Source organism: Symphalangus syndactylus, chromosome 1 (genome assembly GCF_028878055.3).
Source record: "Symphalangus syndactylus isolate Jambi chromosome 1, NHGRI_mSymSyn1-v2.1_pri, whole genome shotgun sequence".
NCBI classification, from domain to species: domain Eukaryota; kingdom Metazoa; phylum Chordata; class Mammalia; order Primates; family Hylobatidae; genus Symphalangus; species Symphalangus syndactylus.
The window spans coordinates 24,395,246-24,414,780 of record NC_072423.2 but is presented as its reverse complement, the minus strand read 5'-3'; the positions used below and the strand labels follow the sequence as shown (position 1 = coordinate 24,414,780).

The 19,535-nt window shown below is 36.3% G+C and overlaps 1 protein-coding gene across 9 annotated transcripts in view; it reads right to left on the bottom strand.

Annotated features, from left to right (window-relative positions):
* PIGN (phosphatidylinositol glycan anchor biosynthesis class N) overlaps positions 1–19,535 on the bottom strand; it is a 140,748-nt gene that overhangs the window by 107,883 nt on the left and 13,330 nt on the right. For 5 of the 9 annotated variants that reach the window (XM_055297343.2, XM_063639679.1, XM_063639818.1 and 2 more), the window contains exons 2-5: positions 7,604–7,856; positions 3,867–3,988; positions 3,317–3,415; positions 698–804 (exon numbers count right to left, since the gene is read on the bottom strand). In XM_055297343.2, coding sequence (XP_055153318.1) covers positions 698–804; positions 3,317–3,415; positions 3,867–3,988; positions 7,604–7,824 — 549 coding nt within the window. In that variant the 5' untranslated portion in view covers positions 7,825–7,856. Of the gene's footprint in view, positions 1–697; positions 805–3,316; positions 3,416–3,866; positions 3,989–7,603; positions 7,857–8,713; positions 8,791–19,535 lie in introns of all 9 variants that reach the window. The other 4 variants (XM_055297334.2, XM_063639711.1, XM_055297369.2 and 1 more) reach the window with 2 other exon arrangements.

Sequence of the window (19,535 nt, the reverse complement as noted above, 5' to 3'; positions counted from 1 at the left end):
AGAAAAAAGAAGTGTCAATCAAAGCTTCTTATAATGGATGAATTATGAGTTGTTATTTGGAGATGAGGAATAACGCACTGGTAAAAGAGGAGAGCCAATGTCCACAATTGAGATTTTTACACACTTTTTGAGAATATAAATTATATTGTATTCCTCATGAAACTATGATAATTGTCACTATAAAATCTTCAAAAAACTCTAGTACTTAAAGAAACCATAGATTTTTATTATGATCAATTTGCTAATTTGTTTTTGCCTATATAATCTGCTTATCTAATTTTTCTTTGAAGTATAATTTAAAAAAATCATCCACTTTGTTATTATAAATGTATTACATTTGAACAGCATTTTCCCAAAGGCGTTCATACATCTCACATGGTCCATTACTACAAGAGACTGATTCCATGGTCAATGAAAGATCAAAATTTACCCAGGATGAATCATAAACTAGAAACGAAAAACAGGTTTCCTAAATCCTAATCTAGCACTCATTTTACTAATAGAAACAAAGAAGTTTAAAACTTCTCTTGTTTATTTAGAATGTGTAATTTTTTAGAATTAAATCTTAGAATTCAGAACAGTGTGCTACAATACAGAACTTTCAAAGCTCGTGAAAACAGAAAAAACGTGAGATACAGTCTCCAATACTTCAGGTAAAAATATGCTTTTTGTATATTAACCACTCAATAGCACAAACCTTAACATTATCAAAAACCCACGTATCCAGTTTTGTTGCATCTTGAGCACCAAAATCCTCTCTTTTAGCATCATAACTATATGTATAAACGTGGTCTCCACTAGCACCTGAAAAGAAAATTTGGAAAAAATAATCTTTTTACAAAATCTTTTAAACTATCATAAAATATGAGCTAGTCATTTACAGATTTTTCTGAGTAACCAGAATTTTCACAAAGCAATGTTCATTATGATGGGGAAGAGAAAAATGGAAGGAATGATCAACATTTATTTATGTTATGTGCTATGGACCATGCTACATACTTTAATGTATTCTATTGCTTTTTGTCATCAAAAATAACATATTTTAATTTCGCAGATTCATTATATGTTAATTAACACACCAAAATCACAATTCTAACAAGCAATATAACAAAAATAAGGACAATATTTGTCTCCCTTCAAGGATTAAACTATTCAAAACATGTGTGCCCCTTAGAATGCTACAATCTAAAATAGATGATGTGTGGTGTACAAACCTTCTTAACATAAGAAGAAAATTCAAATATTTCACTTCTCTTATTCATAAACTATGCGTATTTTTCTCAACTTATAAGAGAATAAACATTGCTTATTGCCAAAGAGTTTGAAGGGGTCAACAGATATGATAATCTCATACATTTGCAAGACTGTATTAAGAATCTGATCAGTTTAGTGAACTTCTGAGTTTGATAGGCTCCTGCAGGTAATAAGAAAGAGATACGGCCAGCGTGGTGGCTCACACCTGTAATCCCTGTATTTTGGGAGGCTGAGGCATGTGGATCACCTGAGGTCGGGAATTCGAGACCAGCGTGGCCAACATGATGAAACCCCATCTCTACTAAAAACAGAAAAAAAAATTAGCTGGGTGTGGTGGTGTGCGCCTGTAATCCCAGCTACTCAGGGGGCTGACACAGAAGAATCGCTTGAACCAAAGAGGTAGAGGTTGCAGTGAGCTGAGATCGTGCCATTGCACTCCAGCCTGGGCAACAAGGGCAAAACTCCGTCTCAAAAAAACAAAAACAAAAAGAGAGAGAGATATAGATATGATAAAGTAATACAATCTTTATAGCACCAGTTCAGCTCTAATGACCCTATTCCACAGCTCAGCCATTCTACTTCCTACATCCCAAATAAAAAGGTCTGACTGGGTTTGTTGTTTACTATAAGATATGGAACATTAGACTATCTCTAATTCAATTATTGGTCCTGTCCCGTCCATTGTAGCCAGAAATAAGAATGTTAGTTTGATAAGCCATAGCAAATTAATCCACCCTTACCACCACCAGCTCCCAAAAAAACTAAACTGCTTTCCAAAGAAGGCAACATATAAATGGCAAACAGTTTGGGGCTTTTTGGTCTGCCCAGTATAATAATGTTCTATGACTATCATCTGTAAAATTCTCAATATATATTTTGCTTCCTGGACACATAATAATCTTCAATAGTTCCCATTATTTTAATTACACTCATGACTAAGTATGTTACAAATCCTTTCTGATAAGTGAAATGATCAATCATTCTGCTCCCACTTAAAAGCATTTAATGACATGTAATTCATCCAACTGATTTTAGAAAATAATATAAATGAGTTTTCTAATTAAGAGATGTCCCAATATTTGCAGAATCATGCACATAAATAACAAATCTAAATGCTACATTCAATATATTAAATAACAATTTAAATAAATTATATATTAAATGCCATATATATCAAATGCCAAAACATATGGCATATTCAATGTATTAAAATAGGAATTATAACTACACATTTTAACACTTAAATCTTTTTTTTTTTTTTTTTGAGATAGGGTGTTGCTCTGTTGCCCAGGCTGGAGTGCAGTGGCATAATCATGGCTCACTGCAGCCTCAACATCCCAGGCTCTCAAGCACTCTTCCCACCTCAGCCACCTGAGTATTTGGGACTACAGGCACATGCCACCACACTCAGCTAATTTTTTGTTTGTTGTAGAGATGTGGGTCTCACCTTGTTGCCCAGACTAGTCTCCAACTCCTGAGCTCAAGGATCCACCTGCCTCAGCCTCCCAAAGTGCTGAGATTACAGGTGTGAGCCACTGTGCCCAGCCAATGTTTAAATCTTTATATGAATATCTACTAACTTTTAAAATGATTTACCAAAGTATAATGAACCACACCTCAACATCATCATTTATAATGAAGTTATGTGAAAAGTGCTATGCTAAATATTTCACATGAATTACATAATTTAATTATAAATCTATGAGACAGAAACTAATATTATCACATTTTACAAAAAGGAAATTGAAGCCCAGAGAGGCTATATAAATTGCTCAAGATTATATAGCTGTTAAGTGATAGCGCTACATACCATTTAATTGAATCCAAAATACTATCTAACTGTATGATGTGCCAATATTTCAAGTATAACTAAGAAGGAAAAAAAATGCCAATTAAACTGACACATCTATCACTGTAATTAAACATCCCTATTTCAGAAATGTTAAAAATGTAAAAATATGTGTAAAAATCAACAAATACAGTACATATATAAAAATAGAAAACTACCATATCGACTTACTCCCTATTGACTATCTGAGGAAACATAATCAGTGATTCTTACCTTTGGCAAACATAGGCAGGATATCTGGGCTTCCCCAGCTCCATGTGTATTTACTTTCATTAAAAAGAGAATCAAATTCTACAGGATTTTCCTTCCATCCTTCAGAAAGCAAGCAAGCAGTAATAGTAATATATACATGGTACAATAAGCCCCTAAAGAACTATTCTTCAAATAATAACAATTACATTAGTCAGTGAACAAATGCAAAACTAATAGATTTTATATTATGTATATTATACCACTATTTAAAAAAAACTGACAATAGATAATTTACTTCTTAATGAAATACAAAATTATTTTTGAACTTTCAAGGGTAATATCTAGGAAAATTATGCTTCCATCCAACCCAAATTCTTTCAATAACACAGGATAATGAAATACTAAAGCTTCATTCTGGAGTCAGTACCAGTGGGTGTTCATGTCAGTAAGGCATGCTAAAACATTTAGTATCTCAAAACATACCTTCACTTTGTGACATGATTAAGTGGTAAAGGACTAATATTTATTTGACAAATTTTTCATTTAATAAGATTGTCCAAATAGACATTACCTTTGGCAACTGCACTGACATCTTCATAAAACCCAGCTATCAGAGCTACATGACCTGGCCGAGATTCTGTTGGCACACGTGTATGAGATATGCCCCAGCTGCCTTCATGCATTATGATATTCCTAAAAGATATTAAAGACAAATAGTTAACATAGACTATGATTGCATACTCTCACATAAAGCTTTAGAAACATAAGATTATTACAAAAGGAATCAAAAGCAAAAAGTCGAAATTTAAGAAGGAATCTTTCAAATTCCAGCTGAACCCATTCCTAGCATCTACCAGCTGAATGCAGCAGCATGAATTTGATGACGTAAGACCAAAGAACCACTCCACCACTGCACAGAATCATATAACAAAATAACATGATTGTTGTTTTAGGCCACAAAATAGAGACGGTTTGTTATCCAGAGATAAAACATATATTATTATATCAATGTTAAATTGCATTAGGTGTGATAATAGTATTGTGGTTATTTAAGAGATATAGGCTGAAGTGTTTGGGGTAAAGTTTCTTGCTTTCAAATTGTTAAGGAAAAAATAATTAAAACTAGGTGCCCATACATGGGCACCCCTGTGGTGGGGGTGGCAGAGGGGCCAGGAGAGGGTGAACGCAATTATGAAAAAAGGTTAAAATTGTCATACTAGGTAAAGGGTATACAGATATTCATCATATAATCCTTTCAACTTTTGTTTAGTTGAAAAATTCTTTAAAAACTAAGGGGAGGGAGGCCGGGCGTGGTGGCTCACGCCAGTAATCCCAGCACTTTGGGAGGCCTAGGCGGGCAGATCACGAGGTCAGGAGATCGAGACCATCCTGGCTAACATGGTGAAACCCCGTCTCTACTAAAAAATACAAAAAATTAGCTGGGCGAGGTGGTGGGCGCCTGTGGTCCCAGCTACTCGGGAGGCTGAGGGAGGAGAATGGCGTGAACCCGGGAGGCGGAGCTTGCAGTGAGCCGAGATCGCGCCACTGCTATCCAGCCTGGGCGACAGAGCGAGACTCCATCTCAAAAAAAAAAAAAAAAAAACTAAGGGGAGGGAAAATGGCTACACTCCTAATTAGGAGTTAAATTTTATCCCCAAATTTGAGATTAAAACAGGCAAAAAGATTATTTTGCTAAAGGATGTCAACATTATTTAAGTTGTATCACAGTGATTCGCAAAATTTGGGGAAGAAAGCAAAACTACAAGTGATGCTATTACAGGTGAAAGGCCAGCAGAACAATAAGTTTTAAAATAATAAAGTCATCAATAACATTTTCAAGATAAATATCTGCCTCTCAATACAGTCTAAAGAAAAATATTTATAACTACTGGTGTCAGTTCTTTTACTATTGACTTACCTAATAATAAAAGCAGTTTTGGTGAAATACATTCATAATAAGTAAACAGTTTCAAAACCACTGGACCAAATATTAACAGAGAAATAGTCTTTATCTTCTTGAGTTATATAATGAAAACGGGACTTAAACAGAAAGGGGAGGTATAAAGAAATGTGGATACTCTATTTAAAAGAATTAGTTTAGATACTGTATTTAAAAACATTAGTTTAGATCACATTTTTAAAAAACAAATTTTGGGCCAGGCGTGGTGGCACACGCCTGTAATCCCAGCACTTTGGGAAGCTGAGGCAGGTGGAGGTCAGGAGTTCGAAACCAGCCTGGCCAACATGGTAAAACCCCATCTCTACTAAAGATACAAAAATTAGCCGGGCGTGGTGGCACGTGCCTGTAATACCAGCTACTCAGGAGGCTAAGGCAGGAGAATCGCTTGAACCTGGGAGGCGGAGGTTGCAGTGAGCCGAGATTGAGCCATTGCACTCCAGCCTGGGCGACAGAGTGAGACTCCATCTCAAAACAAATAACAACAATCAAAAAACCTTTCAAAAACAGGCTTAGAAGAAGCTAGAAGATTCCTGACATTGTAAATACACAATGGCATACAACACAAAACATCAACTATTTGAGTCCACAGAATTTCCGTTAGTAAGATCCAAAGGAGAAACAAGTGCCACCAGAAAAGCTTGACTTTATTTTACCAGTATATTTTTATCCTCTTAATTTTGAAATGAAGTATATTTCTCTCTTTCCTTTGGCAACTAAGAAATTCACCCAAATACTTTAATTATTTCTAGAAATTTGTTACACATTTTTGTGTACTGTACTTAACGTTGGTTTGATCTTATTTTCCCACAGTGTTTGTCTATTGACTTGAGTCACTCTTTTATTTTTATCCTTCAATATGTTATGCATCTCTTTGAGCTATCGTAAATTCAGTTCTGAAAATTCAACACAGCATTAGAGTTCATCCATTCTTCTAGCTGTCAACAAATATTTGTTAATTGTCCATTATGTTATAGGAACTGGAGATAAAGTGGTGGATAAGTCTCCAGTCTCATGGAACTTTCATGATGGTAAGTACTATAAAGAAAAATAAAACAGGCCAGGCGCGGTGGCTCACGCCTGTAATCCCAGCACTTTGCGAGGCTAAGGCGGGCGGATCATGAGGTCAGGAGATCAAGACCATCCTGGCTAACATGGTGAAACCCCATCTCTACTAAAAATACAAAAAATTAGCCAGGTGTGGTGGCGGGTGCCTGTAGTACCAGATACTCGGGAGGCTGAGGCAGGAGAATGGCGTGAACTCGGGAGGCTGAGCTGACAGTGAGCTGAGACCGCGCCACTGCACTCCAGCCTGGGTGACAGAGCGAGACTCTGTCTCAAAAAAAAGAAAAAGAAGACAAAGTAAAATGATAGGAGGTAATGATGACAGATGGGGATGGGGGAAAGATACAACATTTTAGAGAAATTTCCCCTTGAATTCGATTTTAATCTCTCCACAACAGCATTACAAGGCCTTTCAGGAGTTGCCACTAATCAGAGAAAGAGCAATTGTAGGCCCTTTGTAAGTCCAAGAGATTAAATATTTATTTTTAAAGCAACTTAACAGAAGCCAAAGTTATGTTAAACAGTGATACAGATGTGAAAGGGCTCTATATTCTTTTATAGAAGGTTGTGTTTTAATTTGAAGTCTATATTTTCTACTTAAACATCATTGAAATTAGTAATTCATTAATATTTATGCTTGTTTTTATTTTGTAAAATTAGCAGTTTTTTTTGTTTTTGTTTTTTTTTGATATGGAGTTTTGCTCTTGTTGCCCAAGCTGGAGTGCAATAGCGCCATCTCGGCTCACTGCAACCTCCATCTCCCAGGTTCTCCTGCCTCAGCCTCCCAAGTAGCTAGGATTACAGGCATGTGCCACCACGCCCAGCTAATTTTTTGTATTTTCAGTAGAAACGGGGTTTCTCCATGTTGGTCAGGCTGGTCTCAAACTCCCAACCTCAGGTGATCCATGTGCCTCAGCCTCCCAAAGTGCTGGGATTACAGGCGTGAGCCACCGTGCCCAGCCAGCAGATTTATTTTTTAAGAAAAAAATAATATAGTGAGTCCTGAGCCAGGTTTGGGAAATCAGGATAATTTAGCTTAAGCAGCTAAGCCTACCCATTTCAATTCACCGGTTATCAGCTTCAACGACACCAGAAATAACACCTAGGAGGAAATAAAGTGGCATGTAGTGCTGACCCATAAGACAAAGGCAAATGTACAAGTGCCCTATTCTCTTTCTCATCATCACCCCTGAGCCCAGTGTGTGATAAATAGTAAGATATTTTGCAGTTTACTTAACTCAGAATAACATTTTAAGAGATGTCTCTGTATCAGTTTACATGCTTACCTAATAAATGGTGCTCTAGAGTTTCCATTTTCATCTAATTCGTAAAGTGCGTCTGCTCGAAGGCCATCAGCAACAAACAACACTAATCTTCTCGCTGGAGGAGGCAATGGTGTAAACCGAGGAGTCATTCCATGAACCAAAGGAGATGTAAAATAAATGTCAAAGATGGAGGCAAAGAACACAAAATGTATAAGCAATCCCAAAGTAAAGAACAGCAGCATATCCAGTGTAACTAATTAGTCTTCAAGAACAGCTGAAAGAGAGAACAAAATTAAATTGGGGTAAATCTTAATGCATTCATATGTATTTTCACATATTTTGATGATCACAAGTAGATTAAACATATATTTTTAATTATTATATAACTCACAACTTTACTTTCATTTGTGGTGGTAACAATAAGCACTATTTAATAATGTGACATAATACTGAAATCAAATATGTAATAAAGTAAATCTAAGCAAAAAGAAAAAGTTCAAGTATAATAAGTAATTGGGACAAATAAACTATAATGAATTTAAGTGCATAATAAGCTCATAAAAATTAACACAGGACCAAAGAACAAATAAATAATTAAATCAGTCCTAAAAAGAGTTAGCGTTCAGCCAAGTCAAATCCTACAAAAAGAAAATATAAGTCATGCAACTCTTGGTAGTACATATGACAATCATTGCCAATAACGGATTTTTAATTATTTAAATCAGTTATTTAGATGTTGCTGAATTGATTTAAATTATTCAAATATTTGTGATTTTTTTTCTTCTTACTTTGGTATTCTGGCTCTCTTGACTATTACCACATTGAGCAGGAAAATGTATTCTATCACATTTGGCAGAATCACATGAAGTTAAATTTCATGCGTGCTTCAGACAATTTGTACTTATTAAAGAAACATTTTATTTTAGTTCCCTGAATAATCAAGAAGGTTACATTTTATCCACTCAATAAAAATGTTTTGTGCACACATCACATGCATAATTGGGTGCTGGGGTACTATAAAGAATATCGAGTTCTCTGTAAGTTCATCACAGAGCTGACGAACTTACAAATACTTAAGGAAGAAAAATGAAGCAATATGAAACATTTAAATAAAACTGTAAAAGAAGATACCATTAAACTGCCAAGATCAAATGGAACATGGGAGTGCTTTCCAAGCCAGTCTGTAATTTGCTATTGTTGGTGAATCTCTGCAGATCAAGGAGAAAAAAAAAAAAGTACTGGAACTCGTCTTAGTTGTAATGTTACATTAGTTACATACAGTGATCCTAGGCTGAAAAACACCAAGGATGAGGTAATTTTAACTACAGACACATCTTTTTCTTCTTGGCCTGAAGAATCACATCATGGAAGGAAAGGATGGCAAAATACCTTGCAAAAACAAATGAAACATTGGAAAAACACTCATCAAAGTCAAGCAAATTATAAAAAAGAAAACATGATAGAGCAAAAGGTCAAATTACAAGCCACTTATTTTCTGAGACCCAAGGGTCAACTAAATATCAAAGATATTCTACAAAGTACAAAAGATCCTTAGTGAGTTGATGCTATTTTGCATCTCATAGCTAACTGACAAAGAGAATCTTTAGGTGTCATATAGCATATTCCCTCCCCTCTTCTGTGCTACTACAAATCAACTTTCCATTTTCTGAGGCAGTTTAGAATAATAATCACTGTCCTTAATTTTTTTAAAAAGTAAATTTTATGTATTTTTACTAAACAACCTAATGAACATTAAATGCTAAATTATCAATGTGAATGTAAAATAATTCTGAATATATTTGTGTTATTTTCTTAAATATAATTCTCAATGTAGAATTAAAGATTCAAATATTGTGAAAAATTCTTCAAATTACCAAACCAATTTAAAATTCCATTAGAAACGTGTAAATAACTGTTTACCCAAATCTGAAAGTTCTGAACATTGACAGTAATCTTTTTAGTGCATCAGTCATATTATGGTACTTTAAATTTATATCCATTTTTATTTGCTTGCCTGCTAGCCAGTAAGGGTGTGTACTGATTGCCTACTTACAGTTCTTCATGACTTGCTCTTTTGTTTTGATTATTATAGTAGAGTTATTTTAGACATTAGACCTTTTCTACTCTGGAGACAACACAGAGGTCCCAATGAAAAAAGGACTATGGTACACCTAATAATAAACCTGACCCAGTTGTATTTTCCTGTTGGAGATAACCTTTATTACATTATTTTCAAAGCTCATATTTGCATGGTGTTCTGGTCCCTGAAGAAACCTAGATATAGTTACCTTTGTGGCACATGGTATTTTTTGTTTTCAATTTTGTTTCAAGAGCATTTTGTTGGGTCAACTACTTAAAATTCCCTCAGAGAATACGAAGAAGAAACGCAAAAGTATCTATATCTAAATTTACCCTCCAGGTTTATCATCATCTGTTCAAAAAGATTTAGCTTTTAAGGAACATCTATGTTCAAAATTATAGGTCTCCAAAGGCTACAACTCATCTCACTTTGCCCAGGACTGAGACATAATACTGTTTCTAGAACATAAAACATTAAAAAAAATTGTTAAAAAATTCACATAACATTTACCATTTTAGACATTTTAAAGCACAGAGTTCTGTAGTGTTAAATATATTCACAATGTTGTACAACCAATCTCCAGAACTTTTCATCTTACAAAACTGTAACTCTATATATACCCATTAAACAACTCTCCATTCCCCCCTGCCCTAACCCTGGGGAACCACTGTTCTACTTTCTATTTCCATGAGTATAACTATTCTTGCTACTTCATACAACTGAAATTATACAGTATTTGTTCTTTTTTGGTTAGCTTATTTTACTTAGCATAATGTCCTCAAGTTTCATCCATGTTGTAGCAAATCAGAATTTCCTTCCTTTTTAAGACTGAAATCAGACCATTGCATGTATATACCAAGTTTTGGTTATCCAGTCACTTATTTATAGACATTTTTGTTGCCTGCAGCTTTTGGTGACTGTGAATGATACTATAAACATGGGTACACAATCAGTTTTGTTTTAAAATAAACATTGGGTACTGACCAAGGGCAGTCATGTAGATCCACTTAATTACAAGAAGCTGGAAAATATGGAAAACTGAGGAATATTTGGTAAACATCACTGTCTCTGCTGCAGATATATTTTATACTATAATATATAACATAATGTATTAGTCCATTTTCACATTGCTACGAAGAACCATCTGAAACTGGGCAATTTATGGAGAAAAGTGGTTTCACAGTTCCACAGGCTTAACAGGAAGCATGACTGAGAGGCCTCAGGAAACTTACAATCATGGCAGAAGACAAAGGAGAAGCAAGCACACCTTAACATGGCAGAGCAAAAGAGAGAGTAAGCAAAGTGGGAAGTGCCACAGACTTTCAAACACCCAGATCTCACGAGAACCCACTCACTATCAGGAGAACAGCAAGAGGGAAATCCACCCCATGATTCAATCACCTCCCACCAGGTCCCTCCCCCAATGCGTGGGGATTACAGTTAGAGATGGGATTTGGGTGGGGATGCAGAGCCAAACCATATCACACAGTAATACATACATTTTGTTGATTATTATCACATATAATCATTATTATGTATATGTTAATACATATGTTAATTACACTGGCTGAATGTAGACAGCAGATTGTAGTGGGTAAAGAAACGAATCAAGGAGACTGTTAGAAAGCTAGTTAGTATGTAAAATAGGCCAAGAAAGAGATTATTGTTGATTAGTATAAATTAGTGCAGTGCAAGTTAACAGAAGGAAGCTGATGATCGAGTCATACTTTGGAGGGAGATAAGGAAGGCTGCTATGGTTTGTGCTTTTCCCCACCAAAAGGCATGTTGAAATTTGACCCCATTGTGGCTGTGATGGGAGGTGAAGCCTAGTGAGAGGTGTTTAGGTCACACGGTTGGATCCCACATGAATGGCTTGGTGCTATTCTCACAGCACTGAGTTCTCACTCTGGAGTGGAGGAATTAGTTCTCCGGGAATGGATTAACTCCCCTTCTCATGAGTGGGTTGTTGTAAAGTGAGGTTCCTCCTCCTGTTCAGTTCCTCTTCACACATGCTCACATCCCCTTTGTTCTTCTCTGCCAGAAGCCAGGTCTGTGCCCTTTAACTTCTTAGCCTGTATAACTGCAAACTAAATAAACCTCTTTTCTTTATTATTACCCAGTTTCAGGTATTCTGTTATAGCAACACAAAACAAACTAAGACCTGGGGCTTCAATAAAAAGATATGGGTAAAGAGGTAAAAAATGACTTCTAGATTTCTGGTTTGAGCATGTGAATGGTCTTTAACTTAGAGAAGGAAAAGATTTCCTTACAGGATATGGGGGGACGTAAAGCTGAGGGAGAAAGTATCGAGCATTTTCTTTTTGATATATTAAATTTAAGCTCGAGATGCCATAAGGCAGACAGTTGCTGCGAAACTCAAGAGAGGAGATCTTAACTACAAGAATGACCTAGAGAGAGCCACTACTAGAGACAAAAAAAAATTAGCCAGTGAAGTAGAAGGAAAACCAGATGAGAGGCCCTTGAAGTTAAAAGAACAGTGATTCAAGTGTGAAGGGTGTGGTTAACCGTCAGATCCGCTTAAAGGCTGGAGTAAGGACAGTAATGAGTAATCTGGGAGCTTGGAGTTCTTGTTAACTTTATTGAGAAGTTTAAACAGTTGTGTGAGCTGAGTCCCATTAAAGTGGTTGTTTGAAAAGTAAATGGGAGGTGAGGGAGTGAGAGTGGAATGAGCGCAACTCTTTGGGAGAATACTAACTTTGAAGAAAAGAAGAAAAATAAAAATTGATGTAGGGTCAGTAAAGGGTTTTCCTAAGCTATTAGAGACTAGAAGATTTGTGTGCTGAGGAATAATTTAGAATATAGAAGGATATGAATGATGCAGCAGAAAGCTGGAGTTAAATTCTCAGGATAGCAAGAGGCGATGGAATGGAGAGCACAAGTGGAGGAGCTGGGCTACTCTGAGTTTGCGCAGGACCTTCTTGCTTTTAGCACTGAAAGTCTAGCAGCCAGGGAAACGTATTGGTTGCAGGCAAACTATTATTGGGCTCTGGTTGGCTCTACCCTGCAGCAGGCTTCTTCTCATCTTTCATGCACCTTCTCAATCGTCACCAACTAAAGGTTCCTCTGATCACTCTGAAGTAGGCCCCTCCTCCACCTTCCTTGATCCAAACAATCATACATTCTGTAGCTATTGTTAATATTTATCTAGTGGTGAGGCTGTGGAGAAATAGGAATGCTTTTACACTGTTGGTGGGAGTGTAAATTAGTTCCACTATTGTGGAAGACAGTGTGGCAATTCCTCAAGGATCTAGAACCAGAAATACCATTTGACCCAGCAATCCCATTACTGGTTATATACCCAAAGGATTATAAATCATTCTATATAAAGACACACGCAGACATATGTTTATTGCAGCACTATTCACAACAGCAAAGACTTGAACCGACCCAAACGCCCATTAATGATAGACTGGATAAAGAAAATGTGGCACATATACACCATGGAATATTATGCATCCATAAAAAAGAATGAGATCATGTCCTTTGCAGGGACATAGATGAAACCAGAAGCCATCATTCTCAGCAAACTAACACAGGAACACAAACACAAATACCACATGTTCTCACTCGTGAGAGTTAAACAATGAGAACACATGGACACAGAGAAGGGAACAACAAACACCAGGGCCTGTAGTGGGGGTGGGGGATAAAAGAAGGGAGAGCATTAGGGCAAATACCTAATGCATGCGGGGTTTAAAACCTAGATGACAGGTTGATAGGTGCAGTAAACCACCATGGCACATGTATACCTATGTAACAAACCTGTGCATTCTGCACATGTATCCCAGAACTTAAAGTAAAATAAAAAATAAAATAAATATTTATTTAGTGTATCTCTTCCACTAGAATGTAAGCTCCTTAAGAACACAGATTGACACCTTGTTCTCTCCCGTATGCCTTGTCTATTGACAGAGAGCAGGAGCGCATGCTCTCTCTCTCTCTCTCTCTCTCTCTGTATATATATATACACACACACACACACACACACACACACATATAGAGAGAGAGAGATATATAGAGAGGTGTGTGTGTGTGTGTGTGTATTCAAAGTTGGCCAGGCATGATGGCTCATGCCTGTAATCCCAGCACTTTGGGAGGCCGAAGTGGGCGGATCTCTTGAGGTCAGGAGTTCAAAACCAGCCTAGCCAACCTGGTGAAACCCCATCTCTACTAAAAATACAAAAATTAGCCAGGTGTGGTGGTGCACATCTGTGGTCTCAGCTACTCAGGAGGCTGAGGCAGGAGAATTGCTTGAACCTGCGAGGCAGAGGCTGCAGTGAGCCAAGATCGCACCACTGCACTCCAGCCTGAGCGACAGAGTGAAACTCCATCTCAAAAAAGAAAAAAAGTTCTATGTCTCCATAACACACTCTCCCTCCCTCTCTCTCTCTCTCTCCCTCTCTCTCTCTATATGTATACACACACACACACACACACAATAGAAGTGTAGTGATAACTTATTGTAGATAATATATTACGAAATTTACATTTCCCTGATGATCAATGATGATGAGCAACTTTTCACATGTTTAATGGACATTTTTTAACCTCATCTTTTTATCCCTTCTCATTTTTTTAACAGTGTGTATAAAAAAACAGTACTTTTAAATTCTGATTAAGTTCAGCCAGGTATGGTGGCTCATGCTTGTAATCCCAGCACTTTGGGAGGCCAAGGCTGGTGGATCACCTGAGGTCAGGAGTTTGAGACCAGCCTGACCAAAAATGGAGAAACCCCATCTCTACTAAAAATACAAAATTAGCTAGGCGTGGTGGCGCATGCCTGTAATCTCAACCACTTGGGACGCTGAGGCAGGAGAATTGCTTGAACCCGGGAGGCAGAGGTTGTGGTGAGCCAAGATTGCGCCATTGCACTCCAGCCTGGACAACAAAAGTGAATGAAACTCTGTCTCAAAAAAAAAAAAAAATTCTGATTAAGTTCAATTTACCAACTTTTCTTTCTGGTTATTATATTTTATGTCCCAACTATGGAATCATTGTAAGTAACCATGCTTTCTTTATTACACATTTTTAATATCTTTTATTTGAAAATAATTTCAAACTTAAAGTTACAAAAATGATACAAACACCTGTATACCCCTTAGCATATTCACCTAAATGTTTACATTTTCCCTATTTGTTCCTTTTTTCCCACTCCTTTTCTGCTTTGCTCCATCCCAGCCTTGCCTCTGTGCTTTGTCCTTTTTCTCTGTATATATCTGATCACATAACATTGTTTCTGAACGATTTGAGGATAAGTTATATACACCATGACTCTTTATTCCTAAATACCTCAGTGTTTACTTCCTAGGAATAATGATACTGTCTTATACACCTACACTATAGGTATCAATTCAGTAAATTCAACATCAATGTAATATTTAATCTACCATCCATATTCCAATTTTGTGAAGTGATCCAATAATGTTCTTTATAGCATTTTTATAGCTTTACTGAGGCATAATTGGCTGAAAAACTGTACATAAAGTGTAATAATCACAATCATAATGAACAAACCCATCGACCCTAAAAGTTTTCTTACGAGTCTTTGTAATCCAACATTATCCCATTTCCTAGACAACCACTAATTTTTTTTTTTTTTTTTTTTTTGAGACGGTTCACTTTGTTACCCAGGCTGGAGTGCAGAGGCATGATCTCAGCTCACTGCAACCTCCGCCTCCCAGGTTCAAGCAATTCTCATGCCTTAGCCACCTGAGTAGCTGGGACTACAGATGTGTACCACCACGCTCAGCTAATTTTTGTATTTTTAGTAGAGATAGGGTTTTGCCATGTTGGCCAGGCTGGTCTTGGAACTCCTGGCTTCAAGTGATCTGCCCACTTTGGCCTGCCAAAGTGCTGGAATTATAGGTGTACTGTGCCCAGCCCACTAATGTATTTTCTACCACTATAGATTTGTTTGCATTTTTGAATGTTATGAAAATCTATTTCTGCATCATGTACTCTCTTCCATCTGAATTCTTCCACTGAGCATAAATACTTTTAGAATCATACAAGTTTTTGAGCATTATTCCATTGCATGAATATAGCACAATTTGTTTATTCACTCTCATGTTAACAGACACGTGTTGTTTCTAAAAGTTTTTGGCTATTTCAAATAAAGCTGCTATGAAGAATCATGTAACAGCTTATGTATGGGCATGTGCTTTCATTTCTTCTTATTATTTTTTTATTTTTTTGAAACTCCTGGGCTCAAGCAATCCTCCTGCCTTGGCCTCCCAAAGTGCTGAGATGACAGGCATGAGTCACTGCTTTCATTTCTCTTCAGTAAACACTTGGGAATAAAATGGCTAGGTCAAATTGTAAATGTATGTTTAACTTTTTTTTTTCCTTGAGACAAAGTCTTGCTCTGTTGCCAAGGCTGGAGTGTAGTGGTACGATCATGGCTTACTGCAGCCTTAACCTCCTTGGCTCAAGTGACCCTCCCACCTCAGCCTCCTGAGCAGCTGGGACCACAGGTGAGAGCCAGCATGCCAGCTAAGTTTTAAATTTTTTGTAGAGATGGGGGGATCTCAGTATGTTGCCCAGGCTGGTCTCAAACTCCTGGGCTCAAGTGATCCTCCTGCCTTGGCCTCCCAAAGTGCTGGGATTACAGGTGTAAGCCACTGTGCCCAGCCATGTTTAACTTTTTCAGAAACTGACAAACTAGTTGTTTTCCAAAATTGTTGTACAACTTTACATTCCCACCAGCAATATATGAGGGTTTCAGTGGCTCTAATCCTCAGCAACACCTGGCATTGTCAATCTTTTAAACTTCACCTGAAGTGGGTGTGTACTGGTAGCTTGTTGTGATTTTAATATAATTTCCCTAATGACTAATGTTATTGAGTATCTTTCCATAGGCTATTTCCATCTACTATTTGTATGGATTTCCATCTACTATTTGTATGGATTTACTTTTTTAATTAGATTGTCTTCTTGTTACAGAATCATAATGGTTCTTAATATATTCTAGAAGCAGGCATACCACATCTTACTGTGCTTTACTTGATTGCTCTTTGCAGATTTGTTTTTGCAAATTGACAGTTTGAGGCAACCCAGCATTGAGCAAGTATATTGGTGCTATCTTTCCAACAATATGTGCTCACTTCATGTCTCTGTGTCATATTTTGTAATTCTTGCAATTATTTCAAACTTTTTCATTACTATCGTTATGTTGATCTATGATCAGTGATCTTTGATGTTATGATTGTAATTGTTTTGAGACAATTACATATAAGACAGCGAACTTAATAAATGTTGTGTGTGTTCTGACTATTCCACCAACTGGCCATCCCCCATCTCTCTCCCTCTCCTTGGGCTTCGCTATTCCAAAACACAACTAAATTGAAATTAGGGCAATTAATAACCCTACAATGGCCTCCTAAGTGTTCAAGTGAAAGGAAGAGTTACGTATCTCTCATTTTAACTCAAAAGTTAGAGATGATAAAGCTTAGTGAAGAAGGCATTTTGAAAGCCAAGATAGGCTGAAAGCTAGGCCTCTTGTTTTAAACAGTTATCCAGTTTGTAAATGCAAAGGAAAAGTTCTTGAAGAAAATTAAAAGTGTTACTCCAGTGAATACATGAATGATAATAAAGTGAAACAGTCGTATTGCTGATAGGAAGAAAATTTCAGTGGTCTGGATAGAAGATCAAACCAACCACAACATTTCCTCAAGCCAAAGCCTGATCCAGAGTAAGACCCTAACTCTCTTCAATCTATGAAGGCTGAGAGAGGTAAGGAAGCTGCAGAAGCAAAGTCAGTATCTATAAAAAAGCATGATGACATTCTGTTTCGAACAGAGTTAAATCCATAGACCAACTGGGGAAGAACTGATAACAATATTTAGTCTCTCTGTCCAGGAATACAGTATAACTCTCCATTTAGGCTTCTTTAATTTCCCTTGGCAATGTTCTGTAGTTTCAAATGTATAGGTCTTGTACATCATTTTTAAATCCCATCTTCACAAATTTCATATTTTTGGTACTATTGTACTGTTATTTTTTATTTCAATTTCTCCTTGTTAATTCTTAAACCAACATTTTTATATGTTGACCCTGTACCCTGCAACACTGATCAACTGTAATGGTGGCTTTTGTGTATATGCTTTTTAACTTTCTGAAGATAATTAGGTTATGTATGAATAAAGACAGTTGTACTTCTTCTTTGTCAATCTTTATGTATTTTATTTACATCTTATGCTTTCTGTATTATCTAGAAACTCCAGTATGATGTGGAATAGAAGTGGTTACAGCAGAAATCCTTGCCTTGTTTCCAATATTAGGATGAATGCTGTCAGTTTTCCAGGTTTTTGTAGATTCACTCTAGTAGGCTGAGGAAGTTTCCTTTTACTCCTAATATGCTGACAGCTTTAAATCATGAATGGATGCTGGATTTTGTCAAATACTTTTTGTTGCATCTACCGAGATAATTACGATCATCTGATTTTTCTATTTTGGCCTGTTAATGTGGTGAATTAATATTGATCAAATTTCAAATGTTAAACACATCTTATATTCCCAGAATAAACCCCACTTAGTCATTAAGTATTATCCTTTCTATATATTGTTGGTCTTAGTTAAAATTTTACCACTTTTTGCAGCAAAGTTGATGAAAGATATGAGACTATAATTTTCTTTTCTTATATCTTTCTGTGGTTTTGGTACCAGACAATGAGTTGGGAAATGCTGTTCCTTCTTGCACTTTTTGGAAGAGTTTGTGTAACATTTGTATTATTTCTTCCTTTATTGAGTAACAAAATTCACCAATGAAACCACTGGCTTGGGGTTTTCTTTGTGACAAGGTTTTTAACCATAACTCCAATGTCTTCATATATATAGATATAGATAAACACACATAGATGTTCAGATTATCTATTACTTCTAAGCTTTCGTAGTTTTTAAGGAATTTATCCATTTGTCCATTTCATCTAAATTGTCAAATTTATTGCCTAAAATTGTCCATAATATTTACCTATGATCCCTTTTTCCTGTCCTGCAGTCCAGGATCCAGTCTAAGGTCAAGTATCACATTTAGTTATTCAAAATAAGTCATTTTTCAAGTACTTAGTTCCTTTCAGTTAGATCTTAAATTCTATCCAGAGCTAAAGTATGTATAGCATATTTAGATTTACAGATGTTCACTTTGATTTAAACACCTCCTCTTTATCATGGAAATAAATCTTAGTACTCTTCTTAATGTACTTATAAGTACATTAAGATGTATTTGTAAATGCAAATGTATATTTGCATTTACGAATAACTCCCTGGGCTCATGTTCTTTCTTGTCCCATTTGCCACTGCACTGCTTTGCTAAGTTAAGTATAAAAGTTTATGTGTTAAAAGATAATATAAATTTTCCAAGGTTTATTGAAGTAACAAAACATTTTATTTGAGAACTTTGACCATCTTGAAGTTATAATAGCCAACATAAAAATCTAGCTCTGTTACATAATAAGAGTGGATTCTACTAAAGTCACTGTTACTGTTTCCTTATCCATAAAAAAAGACACCGTCAGCCCTATTCCATTACAGAAGTATTGTGGGAAATAAGCAGACTCCCCAATGACACCATACAAACATAAAATACTAGCAATACTAAAAATAACTAGATTGTGAAGCAACCCAACTCATATTTTTAAAATCAAACTGTAAATAGTTGACTTTACATTATGCTGAAGAAAGCAATAGAAGAGACAAAGATATATTTTCCTGCCAAATTGGTAATTAAGATTTGGGACTTCTTATTTGTCCCAATAAGAAGTAATGTACCTAGTCCCAATAAGAAGTAATGTACCTAATGCCAGAATCTTAATGTACTTAACTTATAAGTACATTAAGAAGATATTGCATGATCCA